Here is a 15,520-nt window from a genome sequence, read left to right as displayed (position 1 = left end):
AATATGGACACAGTTATCACTGCAGTTTAAACATGTGAAAGTTGCCAGTAGCTAAAGACTCTGGGGGTACTACAGGAGTAGCAAAAGCGAAGGGAAATAAAAGAAACAACTCATAGGAACTCACTTAAGATCTTTGTGTAATTATTGGTCTATGGATGACATGGATTTGTAATTTAGTTGGTAAGTATAACAAATTTTGATTTCTAAAAAACCCTCTAAATAAATTTAAGAATGATAACATAGATAACTCTGGTAATCTTTATTGATGCATGTTCTGCTTGTGTTGAAAATGAGCTCTTAATGTTTTAAATAGGTTATGAATTTGAAGTTAAAGTATCAAGTTTTGGTTTCTTATTGTGGTACCAATTCAGAAAAACAGATTTGAATATTTTGGTGGTTTCTTTATATTAGACTATAATTAATGAGTTAGAAATGCCTATAAGCCTCCTTCAGCTTACTGTAAAGTCAGAGACAAGGTTTAACGAACCAGCCCGTACTGGACCGGCCTAGCTTATAACCGGTATGCCGGAGCCGTGGAAACCGGTACGGGACGAACCCAGCCGGAGCCGGGAAGACGAAGAGAAGGAGAGAGAGAGAGAGCATGGAAGAGAGGGAGGGAGGAGAGGCCTCCGCCGCTTGCGGAGGGCTGTGGGGGGCCGGCGGAGGCCGAAGGGGGGCGGGGTAGCCCGCGGGGGCACGGCTGAGGCTGCGGCCGTGTTCCTTGTTTCTGCCACGGAAAAAAAATTTAGAAATTTTTAAGTGAAGTCGGCAAATTTTCACTTAAAAATTCCTATTTTTTTTTCACGGCCACATCCTCGGTCTCCGCTACCCCCTTGCGGGTTCCCTCGCCCCCCCGCGGGCTCCGTCACTCCCCCTTGGCTTCTGCAAGCCCCTTGCGACCCTCCACGGGCGGCCTCTCCTCTCCTCCCTCCCTCCCCCGCTCTCTCTCTCTCGTTCTCTTCTTCTTCCCTGGCTCTGGCAGAGAAGAGTGTTTCAGTTCGGTACCAGTTTAAAACCGGTCCGAACCGGAACCGTACCGGTCCGGTAGGTGACCAGTACGCCTACCCGTACGGCGAACCTTGGTCAGAGATAATTGTTAAAGGGGATATAGCTTTTCCTTATGGTGACTGTTGTTTGAGACTTTTGATGTGTGATTCTTGTGCAAATAATATGGCACATTTTGACCAAGCTTGTAGAACAGATGCTATTAGGAGCTCAACTGCTTTCTTCGTGAAGCATGGAAGTTGTCTTCCCTGAGCGTTCATCACATAGAACTGACACCAAGTTTTAACTTGTTTGAGTGGTTAGATTTGAAGGATTCCCTGGAACTATTTCCCTTCATCCAGTCTAAAATTTTTTCTTTAGAACTTTTATTTGTAATTATGACTGGTATTTAGCTTGTGTAAGTGAGGATAACAATAAAAACTTATGGAAACTGAAATCTCATTTACATCTGGAACCTAGTGTAAATAGGAGTTGCATTCCACTAGCACCATGTCTTATAACATGGCTATCAGGTGATATGGAAGATAATGATGTAAGCCATCTATAGTACATTTTATCTTGTTTTACAATTAAAATTTGAATAGAAATCATATTGAATTAAGTTGAACTATTATATTGTACATTTCCCCTGTTTACAGATGCTTTATATGGCATCAGAAATGAGGCCATTCATTCTAACATATAAATCGTGATTATTATCATGGAAAGAATGGATGTTAGTCAATTCTTTTATTTAAAATATACAACTGGTTAAATTCAGATTGTTTTAAAACAGTTATGAAGCGATAATGATGCATTAAATGATCTAGTTGCATTAATAAATTGAGAACTTTAGGTTTTCTTATTTCCTTCATCTGGTATCTGATTTTTGCAGTTTAATGCACTGATCCATAGTCAAAGCTGCAGAGCAGCACTAATAACGCTTGTACAACAAAAGGAAGTTGTAGGAGATTTATTTAATCAGCTACGTCTTGCCCTACAACGACGAACTAAAGGCCGCCCAGCTCAGGTAACGGACTACATGATACCTATAGTCTATTCTCTTCGTTCTTCTGTTCAATTTCTTATGGATTTTGTGCACATCTTATATTTCATTATTCCAAATATGAAAGTTACTTGGTCATATCATTTAGTTTTTTTATGAGCATCATGGACAACATAAACTTGGCATTTGATTTTGCAAGCCACCAGCTCCTTATACGAACAAATGCTGATTGAATGGTAATGGTATAGAACCTTGACTGTTGGTCGAACTATATAAGTAACTGCACTTATGAGTCATAGGTTCAATTATTTGGTCATCTGAAAACATATCATTATAATATTTGAAAAGAATCAGAAAAATTGTTAGCACTTTCTTTAACAAATTTTTAGCACTTCTAGTCATATAGCACCATAGTACTGCATGATAGCATGATACCATCATATGCAATGCACATTTTCAAATGAAGTGATCAACTAAGTTCAAAGCATCACAATTTCGTGAATTAGAACAATTTACTAGTACGATATTATCATGAATTTCAAAGAGGTTTCAAACTTTTGATATATCAACCAACTTCTTTAGTGACAAACCTTGTTAATCCTTGTAGTTTGTAGAAGACTCAAAAGTTGGCATCCATTGCTAATTATTCTTCCATGGAAAATAAGTGTTCTTAAATGATAATAAACCTGCAAGCTAATAATAAAAAAATGGATAAAAAATATAGATGCAATTCACATTTAGATGAACCATACTGCGTATTTAGATTTTATAACATGGAGAATAAATGTTATGAAAACACAAACCATAATACAGTACATAAGACCCTATCAATCAAATATAGATAATCTTATAAATCGAAAAATATACTTAGATTCCATAATAGCAATAAATAAACATGAATAAACCATTGGACCATCATTGCTGATTGCAGGAGCTGCCTAGTGCAGTTATTAGTCATACTGCAACTGTCACTTCTGTAGGTGCATGGTGGGAAGCAGTGATTTGAGGCCTCAGCCGCTGAGCATACTTGTCTTGTGATTTTGAGTCATGAGGTCTCGTGGTTCTGGGGCATGATTAGGAAGAGGAAATGGAACCATGGGATGAGGAACTAAGAAGAAAGAGTATTTTAGATAAATATGATTTTTTTTTTCTTTTTGCTTGAAAGGGTTAAATTGACAATTCACAAAATAATGCAGTTAAATGCTGGGGTAGCGGCAATATTTACTATGGCAATATGATTTTGTTTTTCTTTCATTTTGATGAAAGGTGGACACTATAAATTTCTTGTCAACTTCTTCATAGTATTTCTTGGATTTGTATGTCCTCTTGTGACGAGCCTATAGCCCTCTTGTTGGAGCTTGAGGTTGAGACTAAGGGTGGCAATTTATAACTTGATCCATCAACCCGACCCACGAACAATCCGCTTTAAATAGGTTTGGGTTTGACATAAACAAGTTTGAGTTATGAACGGGCCAACTAGTCTAGACCTATTTATTAAATGGGTTGGGTTCAGGTTTAGACCTTTGACCTGTTTAACTCATTTTGACCTGTTTAAAACCTATTTAACCTGTTTAAAATCTGCTTAATCTGCTTCTAACCTGTTTCACCCGACTCGCTTAAGCTGTTTAACCTGTTTAAATCTACTTAATCCGTTAAAAATCCGTTTAACCGGACTTGACTTGTTTAATAAATAGGTTATGTGAATTAGGTTGGGTTGCCTATTTAATAAATAAATAGGATTTAGATATGAAATTTTAATATGTTTAATAAATAGGTTGGGTTCGGGTTGACAAATTTTTGACCTAACCTGCATCCAACCCAACTTGAATCTAACCCGACTTGACCCAATTGCTGTTCCTAGTTGAGGCTTTGCCTGCTCAAGGCCAAAGTGGATCAGATAAGGAATACCTGTTTTTTTGGGCTGGGTGGGGTGGGGGATCGTGGGCAGAAGGGAGAGATAGAGTGGTAGCCTCCACTACTCTTCAATAGAGCTTGAAGTCTGCTTAGATGGGGGAGTGATGGGGGGCATACTATGTTGCTGGAGGTCATCATCTGCTATGTTGGAGGTCGGGGTCAAGGGTTAAGTCTGCGAAATTGGGTGCAACCATATGTATGTTGTGGTGGGCGGGGTGAGAGAGAGAGGCATCGTCCACCGTTCTCCATGGAGCTTGTGATCTGCATAGTGGGTAGAAAGAGGAGCATACCTAGTGCTGGAGTCTGTTGGCTGCTGTGCTGGAGGTTGGTATCAAGTGTTGAGGGAAGTGCGAGGATTGGGTATTTTTGTGTGCACGTGTGTGGTGGCGGGGGAAGGGGGTTTTATCAGGTCTTGGAGGTCAATAAAAATCTGGTAGTCATTTAAAATGAGTGGCTGTTATAACCAATGGTTTAGAAAGTTCGAACAAATAGGAAAATTTTCTAGTAGGAGCAGTTTGAGGGTCTCTCTGGAATGCATACCTTTTTATATTCTGGATGTTTCCATGCTTGATGGGAAAAGAAGGTATTAATTCCTTCCTAACAACACTATATTTTTAAATGAACATGTGTTTCCTTCTGGTAAATTGAGGGAAAATGATTATTATTGGCTTTTAAATGTTGAATTAGGAGGTCATCAACCTGTACTTTTGTTTTCATAAAAGGAAAAAATTACATTTCTTTCTTATTGTCATGGGCTGGATTGTCACTTGATGAATGGTCCATCATACTCTCAGATTATACAGTATGAGCGCTTTATGTTGTTTTTTTTTCCAATTTCTATATTTACTTCTTAAAAATTACTTTTCCAAATGATCTTCTCGTCAGATTTTTACGGTATATCTCGATACATATTTCTAAGTTCTATTAATACAGACTTTTCTTTATTACCATCTCAGCCGTTATACCTAACTGATTATAAATAAATATTTTTATATCTCATTGCTTCATAGGTGTATAGTTCTTGAGAGATTTAGTATATTTGTTTACATGTTAATTGTTGCTTCTTTCAGACTCTTTCTGCAACTAATATGGATGAACAAGAACTAACAGAGAGCATGCAAAAGCTGCTTATTGTTATGCAAAGATTAGACCAGAAAATTGCACCAATGTTAGAAGCAGATGGGGAACTCTTCAATAGAAGGTAACAAAAAATATATGACTTATTCTTCAAATAAAGGGTAGGTAGCACGCCATGTTTGTTGATTGTCGTTCATAAGATTGTACACAATGCTTACCCATCATTGCATGAATCAGTAATATATCAGTATCTAATTTCCCTTTGAGTAATTGAAGATAGTGTAATGGATAAGGTTGCATTGTATGGATTGCCATCTTGTTCTCAGATCTTCATGTCATAGTTTATCATCCAGTGGGAAGTTTTCTTAACCATTTTCAGGATTTCAAAAATGTGCAAAATTGCTTCACTTGATGTAGATGTGTCTGTAAGCCTGACTTGCTGCATATCACCCTTTTCAAACTCTTAACCCACCTCTTGAATGTCACCTCAAATATTTGTAACTCAGTACTAGCAATAATTTCAGCTCACCAATCCTAGTTTTTCTGTTCAGATGGGGTTATCTCTCACGTGCTGGCTTGTGGGATAAAAGCCACCTTACTAAACAAATTGAAAAGTATGTGGTGGTGCCTTCTTTAATTAAACCAATCAACATTATGGGATGTTGGATTTCATGTCGCTCTGAATTTAACATTTTACATTTTCTATCTCTCCCATTTGCAGGTATGCTGATATCTATACATCAAGGGTTTCAAATTTCCTACATTATACACCATTCATGTATTTCCGTTCACAAGAACAGGTTCATACATTGGCATGCGCTTGCTATCTTTTATCTGTGCACTAACAGATTTTTTTTCCCTTGAACATGATCTTGCTAACCATATGCACATTTTTGTATCCATCTGTTCTAATATCAAATTTTTGGCAATTCTTCTTTGTTCAAAAATCTTTCTGCTGTTTGCTGGCATCACATTATACTATTTGTAGATGTAGTATTCTTGATTGTTGATTCCTTTTATCAAATATTGCTGTATGTCATACATCTGTACACATTTAGAGATTGTAGATGTCATGAAGAAAACTTTATCAAGTATTTAGTAGAATCGTCCCCCAATATAATATCTTCTAGTACATTAACTTTGTTCCTCATTTCTTCATCTTTGGAGTTGATTATTGTGATTTGATCATGGACAAGACTATATATTAAGTGAAATATCTTTAGCCATAAGATCAACAAGTAACAAACATTTCCGGTTCATTTTACAGTCAAATTTTATGCCAATGTTCAACAATTGATTGATGTGTCCAGATATTTGATATGGTTGTTCATCTTATCTGAAGTTGTCCCGAGCAACCTCCTCAACTTATACTGCTTTTCTTTTGACTAGTCCACATTCTGCTCACAATTTTCTTTACCACATCTCATTATGTTTATTAACTTTCATATTAAGTAGTTAATTTTGGATGGGCATTAGCATTCAGACATTCATAAGATAACCTCTCATACATGTAATTTTGTGCCTGAGACTACTCATACATGTAATTTTGAATTTGACATAACTGTATCTTTGCTTTTCCACTTAACAACTACTCCACTATGTTGCAGATGCTTGCACATGATTCACACTCATATTCTTCTAGAGACGTTAATGGAGTTGCACTTGATGACATGCAGTAATCTCCTTTGTTGTAAGTTACTAATTTTCCTTTTTGTAATGATGTTATATAAAGTTGGAGCGAAATCTAACCACATAGTCTGTAACAGCAAGAGATGTAAAAACTATATAATGATGATATATAAAGTCGAATTGTAAGAACTAATCGTCATCTTCTTCAAGATGATATATAAAGTTGGAGTGAAAATAGAGCATCTGAAAGTTTAAAGAGAGGAATAAAAGAATGAAATTCTCTTCTTTGAACTGTCTGCATTTTTTAAGTGGGGTAAAAAAATTCTTCGAATGTCCTGAATTTTTTAGGAAAGGAAGAAAATAATGCAATTCTCTCCAAACTCTAGAATAAGGTATTTTTGTTTACACAATAAGGGCCAAACACCAAAAGTGAGACGGAGCAAAACGAAGGATAATGGTCTCATAAGTGGATCTGTTGGGGGTCTGGATGTTCCTTTCTTTCCATAAGCTTCAATACACCATTAGAGCAAGCATTCGATCTTCTTCTTCTTTGAACCACATGAATTTTTTAAGAAAGGAAGAAAAGAATACAATTCTCTCCAAACTCTAAAGTAACTAAGAAGGTGTATTTGTTTATGTAATGAGGATCTCTGAAATAAGAGAGCACAGAATGAAAGATAATGGTCTTCTCTGAACCGCTTGAACTTTTTAAGAAAGGAAGAAAATAATACAATTTTGCGTAAACTCTAAGGTAACTAAGAACGTGTTTTTGTTTACACAATAATGACAAATTACCAAGAAGATAGGGAAAAATGAAGGATAGTGGTCATGGAAGTGGATTTATTGGGGCTTTGGACGGTCCTTTTTTCCCATAAGCTCCAAAACACCACTGGAGCAAGCTGGTCAAAAGCTGGCCTGAGGTTTCTTCGAACCACCTGGATTTTTTAAGAAAGGAAGAAAACCAAGAAGGCATTTTTGTTTACACAATAAACACTAATCACCAAAAAGAGAGATTATAAATAATAACAACCAATCATTAAAAAGAGAGTGCAAAACGAAGGATAGTCGTCTTAGAAGTGGATCCGTAGGGTGTTTGGACATTCCTTTTTCCATAAGCTCCAAAACACCTTTGGAGCAAGCTGGTTGAAGGCTGGTCTGAAGTTTTCAGGGATGCAGCTTGATCCCCAAGATGTCCACAAAGAGATAATGGAAACAGATTATCTGCGGGTGTTGAGGGCTTGGAAAACTTTGCTGCAGATTCTTTTAATAAAGCGGCACTTTCAGAGAATATAGTTAATCTTCTCCTGGATAACAGCAGGAAACATGACCAAAAAAAAAGAGAGCGCGAAACACTTTCTCTAACATATCTCCTGCTTCTCCTTGGAAGGTTATCTCTATAATTGAGTTTGTTTTTGAGACTGAGCAAAGCAAAGATTTTGAATTTGGAAGGAGCTGGTATCTTCCAAAGTTTTGAGAAGGGGTAGCGATGCCATTGGTCAAGAAACTTGTAGAGATGTTTGGTTGAGAATTGTCCTTAGTTGTATCCTTTATATGAAAGAGAATCAGGTGTCTTAGTGGGTCTGACTGAAGAGAGGGACCCATGTGGTGAAGTGAATTCATCAGTGGCCTGGAGGTCGAGAGGTTAAAGGACTGACTAACTTTCCAGAGGAGAGCGTTTATCCCATTAACTCATATGAAGAGGGAAAGAGACAACGAAAGAGAAATATGCCCTAGCCAAGTGTCTTCCTAGAATGCGACTTTTTCTCATTTTTCAGCGTAAATTTGGAATTTCATGAGGGCTCAAGGAGTATATGTCTTTACAAATTTTAGAAAGAATTGTGTTTCATCTGCTTCCTCTATCTTCCAGGGTTACCATTCAAGTACCCCTCTAGCACCATTTTGCTTAGGGAAAGTTTCATGTCCTTCATATTCTTAATCCCAGGTCAAACCTTCAGATTTTGCATCATATTCAATTGACAGGGTATGCAATGCTGGATGCTGATGAGATGAATCTTCTTCCCGAAAGAAGGATCCAATGATCATTGATTTTATTTAATTCCAAAGAGGGATACTTGAAGATAGAGATGCAGTGTTACATTATTATTTTCGAGAGAAGGTAAGGGAGACCCAACTGCATTATAATCATCCAAGTTTATATTTTTGGGAGTGCACCAATGAATAATAGTGTCCAAAATCTCTGGTCGTGAGCTTGTGGACAAGCCTCAATTCATGGCATCACATCATTGTTGCCATTTCTCTTTTCATCTTTTGCATACCAATCAATATCAATGTGATATCAAGATCATGGTGCTTGTTTATTGATTGCAGAGTTGAAAGACTGATCTCCCAAGATTTTTTTTTAAACAGTATTAAAAAGCTCTATTGTCAAATGAGTGTTATGTGTATTTTCCTTTCCAAAAGTATAACCTATTGTGAGTTGCTCTCTGATTTGAAACTGAAGAGCCTTAAACTTTTTAGTGGATTCTAATGTCTGATAGCAAGGACTCAAGTGCTGATACAAGTTATTGCAAAACATGTGAAACATGAATTCCCATGCTGGCACGAACATTGTTACTTGAATCCTTGCCTAATAAACGTCTCATTCTATAATAACAGCATTTTTTATTGGTTATTTAGCAACAGGGAGATTTACTGGTATTGTAATTGTATAGGTTTAAATATGTAGGAATGCACCATCCAAGACTTGAATCCAGAATCTTTAGTAACTAGATAGAGAGGTGTCGTATCATTGTAAACCAGATTTTGGAAGAATATTTTCCCTTTCAATTGCATGGTTTGATCTATTGCTTTTAATTTGATGAGGTCATTCTTGATGCAACTTAAGTCCAAGCTTACATTGACGCTGCATTCTCATTTTAGATGAGGAGGGGAGATATAAACTTCCAGCAGTTAGAGATGATAATTGTGCCAAAGCCAAGTACTTTATGGTGTATGTGGTTGCAAAGATATCTGCAGAAAAAGGATAAAAATTACGATGGTTTCTATAATTCTTTTCCTGAAATATAGTGACAGACTCTCTAAATTTGTTAATTTTTCCAAAAAAAATTCGAGTAATTTTCTTGGTAACCAATTCATTCCTTCAAATTATATAAAAGACCATTGATGCTTATAGACACCTGTCTCTTTAGGGGATAGCTAGCATTCAAAATCTTCTGCCATCTAGCTGTGCTTGTAGTTTTGGTGGAAAAAAGCTCCAAAGTTGATGCTTCTAAGCTATAAATTAGCTTTGAATTTTTAAGCAAAAGTAACCATGCAAGAATGTAGCTTTTTGAGAACTAGGATGGGAGGATATCTAGATGAAGATTGGGTGATGGTGGAAATTGAACACAATTAAGTGGTACCAATCTCTAATGAATTTACCAACTACACTAGTTGGGACTAAGAATGTAGCTTGAGATGAAACCAATGTGTGAAGAGGTACCTACATTGTTAGTTGTATATTCTTAGTATAGCATTATTTTTCTTTTTTTTTTTGGGACAAAAAGGGAGGAGCGAAGCTCCACCTATCTTCAGTAAGCAAATAGAGTGCTGAAAGTCCTCTGAAACAGAGGATACAGCAATTATGCTCTCACTGCACTTCAGGGTATTCAGGAGCAGCTTATAGCAAGTCAGTAATCTATTGGGGAATAGCTGTTCCTAGGTTGAGTAGACTTCCAATGCTGTGGGGAGAGTTTGAGCATTGGTTGTGTATTATTCTCTTGGAATCAAGAGCAATCATCCATGTCCCCTTGGACCTGAAAGAGGACAGATAGTGGAAAGGGATCTATATTCTGAAATGGCTCTGGGACACAAGACATGTAAACCGATGAGCCAAACTGAAACACAACCCTTCTTCTGATAAATAATAAAGGGAGTTTCAGATCCCTATTTAAACCCATATGTAAAGCCTCTCTAGCAGACCAAGCCTCTGTGTACAGAGTATTGATGGCTGGCACCCTATTCATTTGAGTTACTGAAGTGCAAAATGCAAAAGCAAAATAAAAATAATAACAGAAGCAGAAGACAAGGGAAAAACAGATAATAGAGAAAACGGTGTAGAGGAGGGGATACAAAGAAGTATCAAGAAGTAATTAGAGGAGAGAGAGAGAGAAGAAATCGTTTCCTGAAGTGATGTTAGCCCATTCAGAGATAGAAGATAACCATTGAGGTAGTTTTCTGCAAGGAAACTCTGCTTATTTCTCTTCAATTTGACTAGCATATGATAATATCCAAGGTATCCCAACCAATTTCGAAAGTTATTTTGATACGTACCTTTTTTTCAACTTATACCTGGGTAACCTTTCATTCCAACTGCAGTTTTGAGGTGTTGCCAAATGGAGGGCAATGTAATAGAAGGGGAGGAGTTTCTAAGGAGTTTGAACATGTGCAACCCGTGATCGAAATTGAGGCTTTTCCCCACAAATTATCCTTTTTCAGAACTTCCTTTTTAATTGCCAATGAACAATGAATTGAATGTCTTCGCTTTTAGTGGAGCAAGGACTTGTCAGAGCGTTGTATTTGAGACAACCCTAGTGGTAGATGTATTGAGAAAAGAGCGTGAAGATTTTATGGTGCTCGATCTTTTCCTGTTTCCAAGTGTTGAGGATGGGGTTAGGCAAGAAGTTAGAAGATGGAGTGCAGAATACATGCATGAGATCTTTGTCAATAATATGAAGGTGGGGCTTCAAATGGTCTGTTTGTTTTGAGAAATCAAAGGGGTCTGGTTGTTCATCACAATGTAAGCATTTGCAACTAATAAATCTTCATCATCACAGATCCAACAGAGATTAGGAAAAACACAGAGGATGGTGCAAGTTCACCTGTCTATCTTCCAAAGCCGGATTATTTCAACATTGCCTAGAGTGAAGTTGAATTCTGGATGGTCCAATCCAATCTGTATAAAGTTACTTGGATTAAGCTTGGGACGAAAACTATAACCCATTTTGCTTTTATTAAGAATTAACTATCAATGTGTTTAATTAAAGTATACATCTGGTTGCCGATCAAATCTCATGCAAAACAGGTTGCAGATGAAATCTACAGATGTAGCATGGACCCACACGAAGATCCCAACGAGCTGTAGTATGTATTATGTGAAGCTATATGTGAAGGCCCACTTCGGACCTGATCCACTTGATTGACGTGGCTTGTTGGCCTGTGCATATCGTGTGCATGATAGAAAGTGGAAGACTCTTAGAGGGAGCCTTCTTTCTCTCCGGTGACTCCGAATGGAATTCGGAGAGCTGGGGCCTTCGGATCCTAGGTCTCTATAAAACAACCACCTCTCCCCTCTAGGACCCTCCATCGAAGAGCATCGTGCATCTTCTTCTCTCTTTCTCCCTTTCTTTCTTTTTCTCGCCATTCCCTAGCTCTGTGGTTATCGGAAATCGAGGTTATAGAGCTCGCTAGAGCCAAGGTTAGCCTTCATCTCCCTCCTTTTTGTTTTTTTGTTTGATAGATCTTACCACCGGTTAAGAAATCCACTGGACAATGATGAAAAAAACCTCATTTTATGCATTCCCTTGTTATGGCCTTATTTTCTTTTCTTTTGACCACCGCCGCCACTAGTGTTCGACGCGGAGGGCGTTAGCCCCTTTCTTGCATCGGCCCTGGCCAAAGCCAAACCCCTAATTACTGATGAGTGGGTTGAGATTCGAGGACGATTGAGCTAAGAAACCTCCCTATTCAGCCCTATTTTTGGGCTGAATTCAGCCGGCTAGTTGTCGCCGTTGGTCGCCCTCCGCTGCCCGTCATCTCCACCTGTTGCCACCTCGTAGGACCACCACAATCACAGTGATCAATTTACTCTTTTAATCACCTATTTTGCTAAGAAAGAGGAGGAAAAAAAGAAATAGTGGCCCATCCTTTTCTTTTCTCTCTCTTTAAATAGACTTATGGAGTCCAATGAAGGGTCATGTTTCCATGTCCTATGGACCTTAGTTGGCTGTTGCAAAGAGGCCTTGAACTTTCTAGATGTCTGGGCAGCCTGCCGGATCGATCATCTTGGCCTTGTTAAGTGTTCCTTAACCACCATTGATGAACCTTTTTGAATGATCTTAGCCTTGATCGAGTTTGTGCCCTATGATTTGTTGAGCAAATCGTTTAGACCTGACCTACTTGGAACTACCGTATGCCCGATCACGCCTTCTTTTATTATTTTTAATTCTATTAAAGTTGTCGAATAGAAATTAATTTTGCTTTTAATATTTTTAAATGGGTTTAACAAGTTCGTTTAATGAAGTTTGATGGTTTAAGGCAAAAGAGGTAAGTAGATCTTATACTTATTATTTCATAAATTATCATGTTTTCTATGCATATAGTTTGCTAGTAAAGATATCATATTTTTCTTAAAATTATGGTTCAACGAATGTGTTGTGAAGATCATTCTTTGCTATGAAAAGTGGTTTCATGAATGTTTTTAATTAAAATAGTATGTATATAAAGCACGAATTTTATTATACTATTTAGTATTTTTTCATCTATTTATATGTATGTTTTAAGAAAAAGATATAAATATTTCAAAGACTTTCAGATAGCTATATATGGCCCTCTAGAATTGGAGAAGATCGACATCCAGAGCTAGCATCCATATAAACACAAAGCCTACCAGCAGGTATAAAGTTGGTATACGAAACATAATACTCTATCGATTACGAATATGAGCTCTGTCATGGGTATTAAGTGATCTTGGCACAAATATCCGTGAGTAATATTTGAACTATGATGTGGCTAAATGGCAGGAGAATGATTTATAAATTTGCTTATAGAATGAACTTAGAACCATGTTTATAAAATATGGATTATTTCATGCATTATTTGTTTTATGATTTGTTTTAATATGTTGTACTATGAAATGCTTTATTTTTATAATATCCGTTATTTTTTTAAATTATTCATTGTCATAGAAAAACTTATACTTGATCCGGTAAAATAGTATAAAAAAAGTAAAAAAAAAGGTTTTCATTGTACTAAACTAAATAAGTACACTGACGTTGCAGTTACCTCTCCAAAAAGAAAATCCAATTGAAGGCAGACTGAAGAAAGAAAACGAGCAGATCCAGTAATTACTCATCCTCAAAGCAGCCCTTCCTTTTCTGGAAGAATTTGCAAATTGATGTATTGGTCTATGTAAATCCATTATTAAAATGATAAATTGGTCGTTCCCATAGCTTCTCCATTAATGGTTAGGCTTGAACTCTGTAATGGAGCTTTCTGCAAAATTCGTTCCTGAGTCAATCTTTTCTAAGTTTTATTTACTAAGCTGTGATGCTCACATCTCTTTATTTTCCTTTTTTGCTTTTCAAACGAAGCATGAATGATGGTCCAAACTTGAAGTTCGTGCTAGCAAGCTTGGCAATTTTGTAGAAGAAGTTTTATATTTTAAGATTATGAATTTGTAGTTAATGACTTTTTAAATATTGAGGATTATAGGTTTTAGTATTTTTATTTAAATTTAGATGCTCTGAACCGGTGTTTGATTTATTATTTAATGGATGATGGAATTAGATCCTTCTATTATATTTTGTTTGTGATAGATTTTGAAACTAAAATATAATGGTTAGCCTCATGTAATCACGGGATGTACCCCTCAGTAGCATTACCGTGTAATGGTTGGCGTGACATTATGTTCCGAATATACTTTAACAATTTGAATTCAACCTTGCTTGCTAGTAACCCAACAATGTAGAGAACAAAAACACCTCAGTATTGGTTTTCATTTATTCTAACGCCAATGCAATAGTGGAAATTGCTAGCTTCTCCAAATTCAGCACACTAATTAATCATCGATGTCATCATAAAGAATCATGCTGTGGGAGCAATTAGAAAATGCTGGAAAAATGCTCTATATAACACTTGATGCCACCACTAAGGCCCTATTTGGTAAAGCTTTTGGTGGGCTAGAAAGCACTCTTTGACCCTCCAAAAATACTTTTGGATTGAATATGAGTGTTTAGTAAAAAAATCGGAAAGCTGTTTTAGCTTTTCCAGAAAGCTAAAACAGTTTTTTAGGAGAAGCTCCAAAATAGAACTTTTTCGAAAAAACACTTTTAGCATGCGTCGAAAAGCTGTTTTGATTTATAAATTTTTTTCTTTTTAGACCAAAATACCCATGATAAATATTATAATTACAAAAAATATAATATTTTATACCTTTATTATTGTATTATACTATAAATATAATATTATATTACATTTTATCATAATACAGTGATATATTATGTTAGATAATATCAAATTATGCTTTATTATGCCATAATATATAATATTATATTACTATATTATAATAATATTATATTACATTACAGTAATATTATACTATCATATATTTATATATTAATACATTTTATTATGCTCTGTTGTATAATACTATGCAGTGTTCTTTATTGTCATTTTGTCATACCAAAAATACTTTCTCAGTTTGTTTATGGAACACATACTAAAGTTCTATATCACTTTAGAAATGTTATCAAATAACAAATAGCTTTTTATAAAAGCTTTACTTCAAAAAACTCTACTTCAAAAAGCTCTACTTTCGAAAATTCTACTGCCAACAGCTCTGCCAAACGGGACCTAAATCCTTTCTCCAACTCAAAGCCTTCCAACGCTAATCTTGGTCCTGGCCCCTCCTTAAGGTCAGCTGCATCTCCAAATCAGCATTGTAGCATTCGTTCTTCTCTATCATTCCACTTTTTTCTTCCAAGAAGCCTCATTGATGTTAAGACTTTTGTCAGCCAAATTTAATTATCACTTCTCTCTCGTTTCTCCTCCTCCCTTGATGGAACTTAGCTAGCGTATTAAGATACTGCTGTCCATAATACAAACTTCTCAGTGTACTGATACATACCTAACAGTTCATTGGTACACACATGCTACTTTCTTGATAGCACCTTATTTTGCATTGATAGATGC

General features: G+C 36.4%; 1 protein-coding gene across 4 annotated transcripts in view; it reads left to right on the top strand.

Moving 5' to 3' along the window:
- LOC103713649 (cytosolic purine 5'-nucleotidase) overlaps window positions 1-13,765 on the top strand; it is a 31,557-nt gene extending 17,792 nt beyond the window's left edge. Inside the window, exons 13-18 of one of the 4 annotated variants that reach the window (XM_039130656.1) lie at window positions 1,880-2,014; window positions 4,975-5,105; window positions 5,533-5,595; window positions 5,703-5,781; window positions 6,589-6,671; window positions 13,609-13,765. In XM_039130656.1, the coding sequence (XP_038986584.1) occupies window positions 1,880-2,014; window positions 4,975-5,105; window positions 5,533-5,595; window positions 5,703-5,781; window positions 6,589-6,660 (480 nt within the window). In that variant the 3' untranslated portion in view covers window positions 6,661-6,671; window positions 13,609-13,765. Of the gene's footprint in view, window positions 1-1,879; window positions 2,015-4,974; window positions 5,106-5,532; window positions 5,596-5,702; window positions 5,782-6,588; window positions 6,672-8,552; window positions 9,251-13,608 lie in introns of those variants that run through there. The other 3 variants (XM_026807175.2, XM_039130661.1, XM_008800654.3) reach the window with 3 other exon arrangements.
- The last annotated feature ends 1,755 nt before the right edge of the window (window positions 13,766-15,520 follow it).

The sequence above is a fragment of the Phoenix dactylifera genome, chromosome 1 (assembly GCF_009389715.1).
Source record: "Phoenix dactylifera cultivar Barhee BC4 chromosome 1, palm_55x_up_171113_PBpolish2nd_filt_p, whole genome shotgun sequence".
NCBI lineage: Eukaryota > Viridiplantae > Streptophyta > Magnoliopsida > Arecales > Arecaceae > Phoenix > Phoenix dactylifera.
Note: the sequence above shows the minus strand (reverse complement) of the source record. Positions and strands in the feature narration are given on the sequence as shown.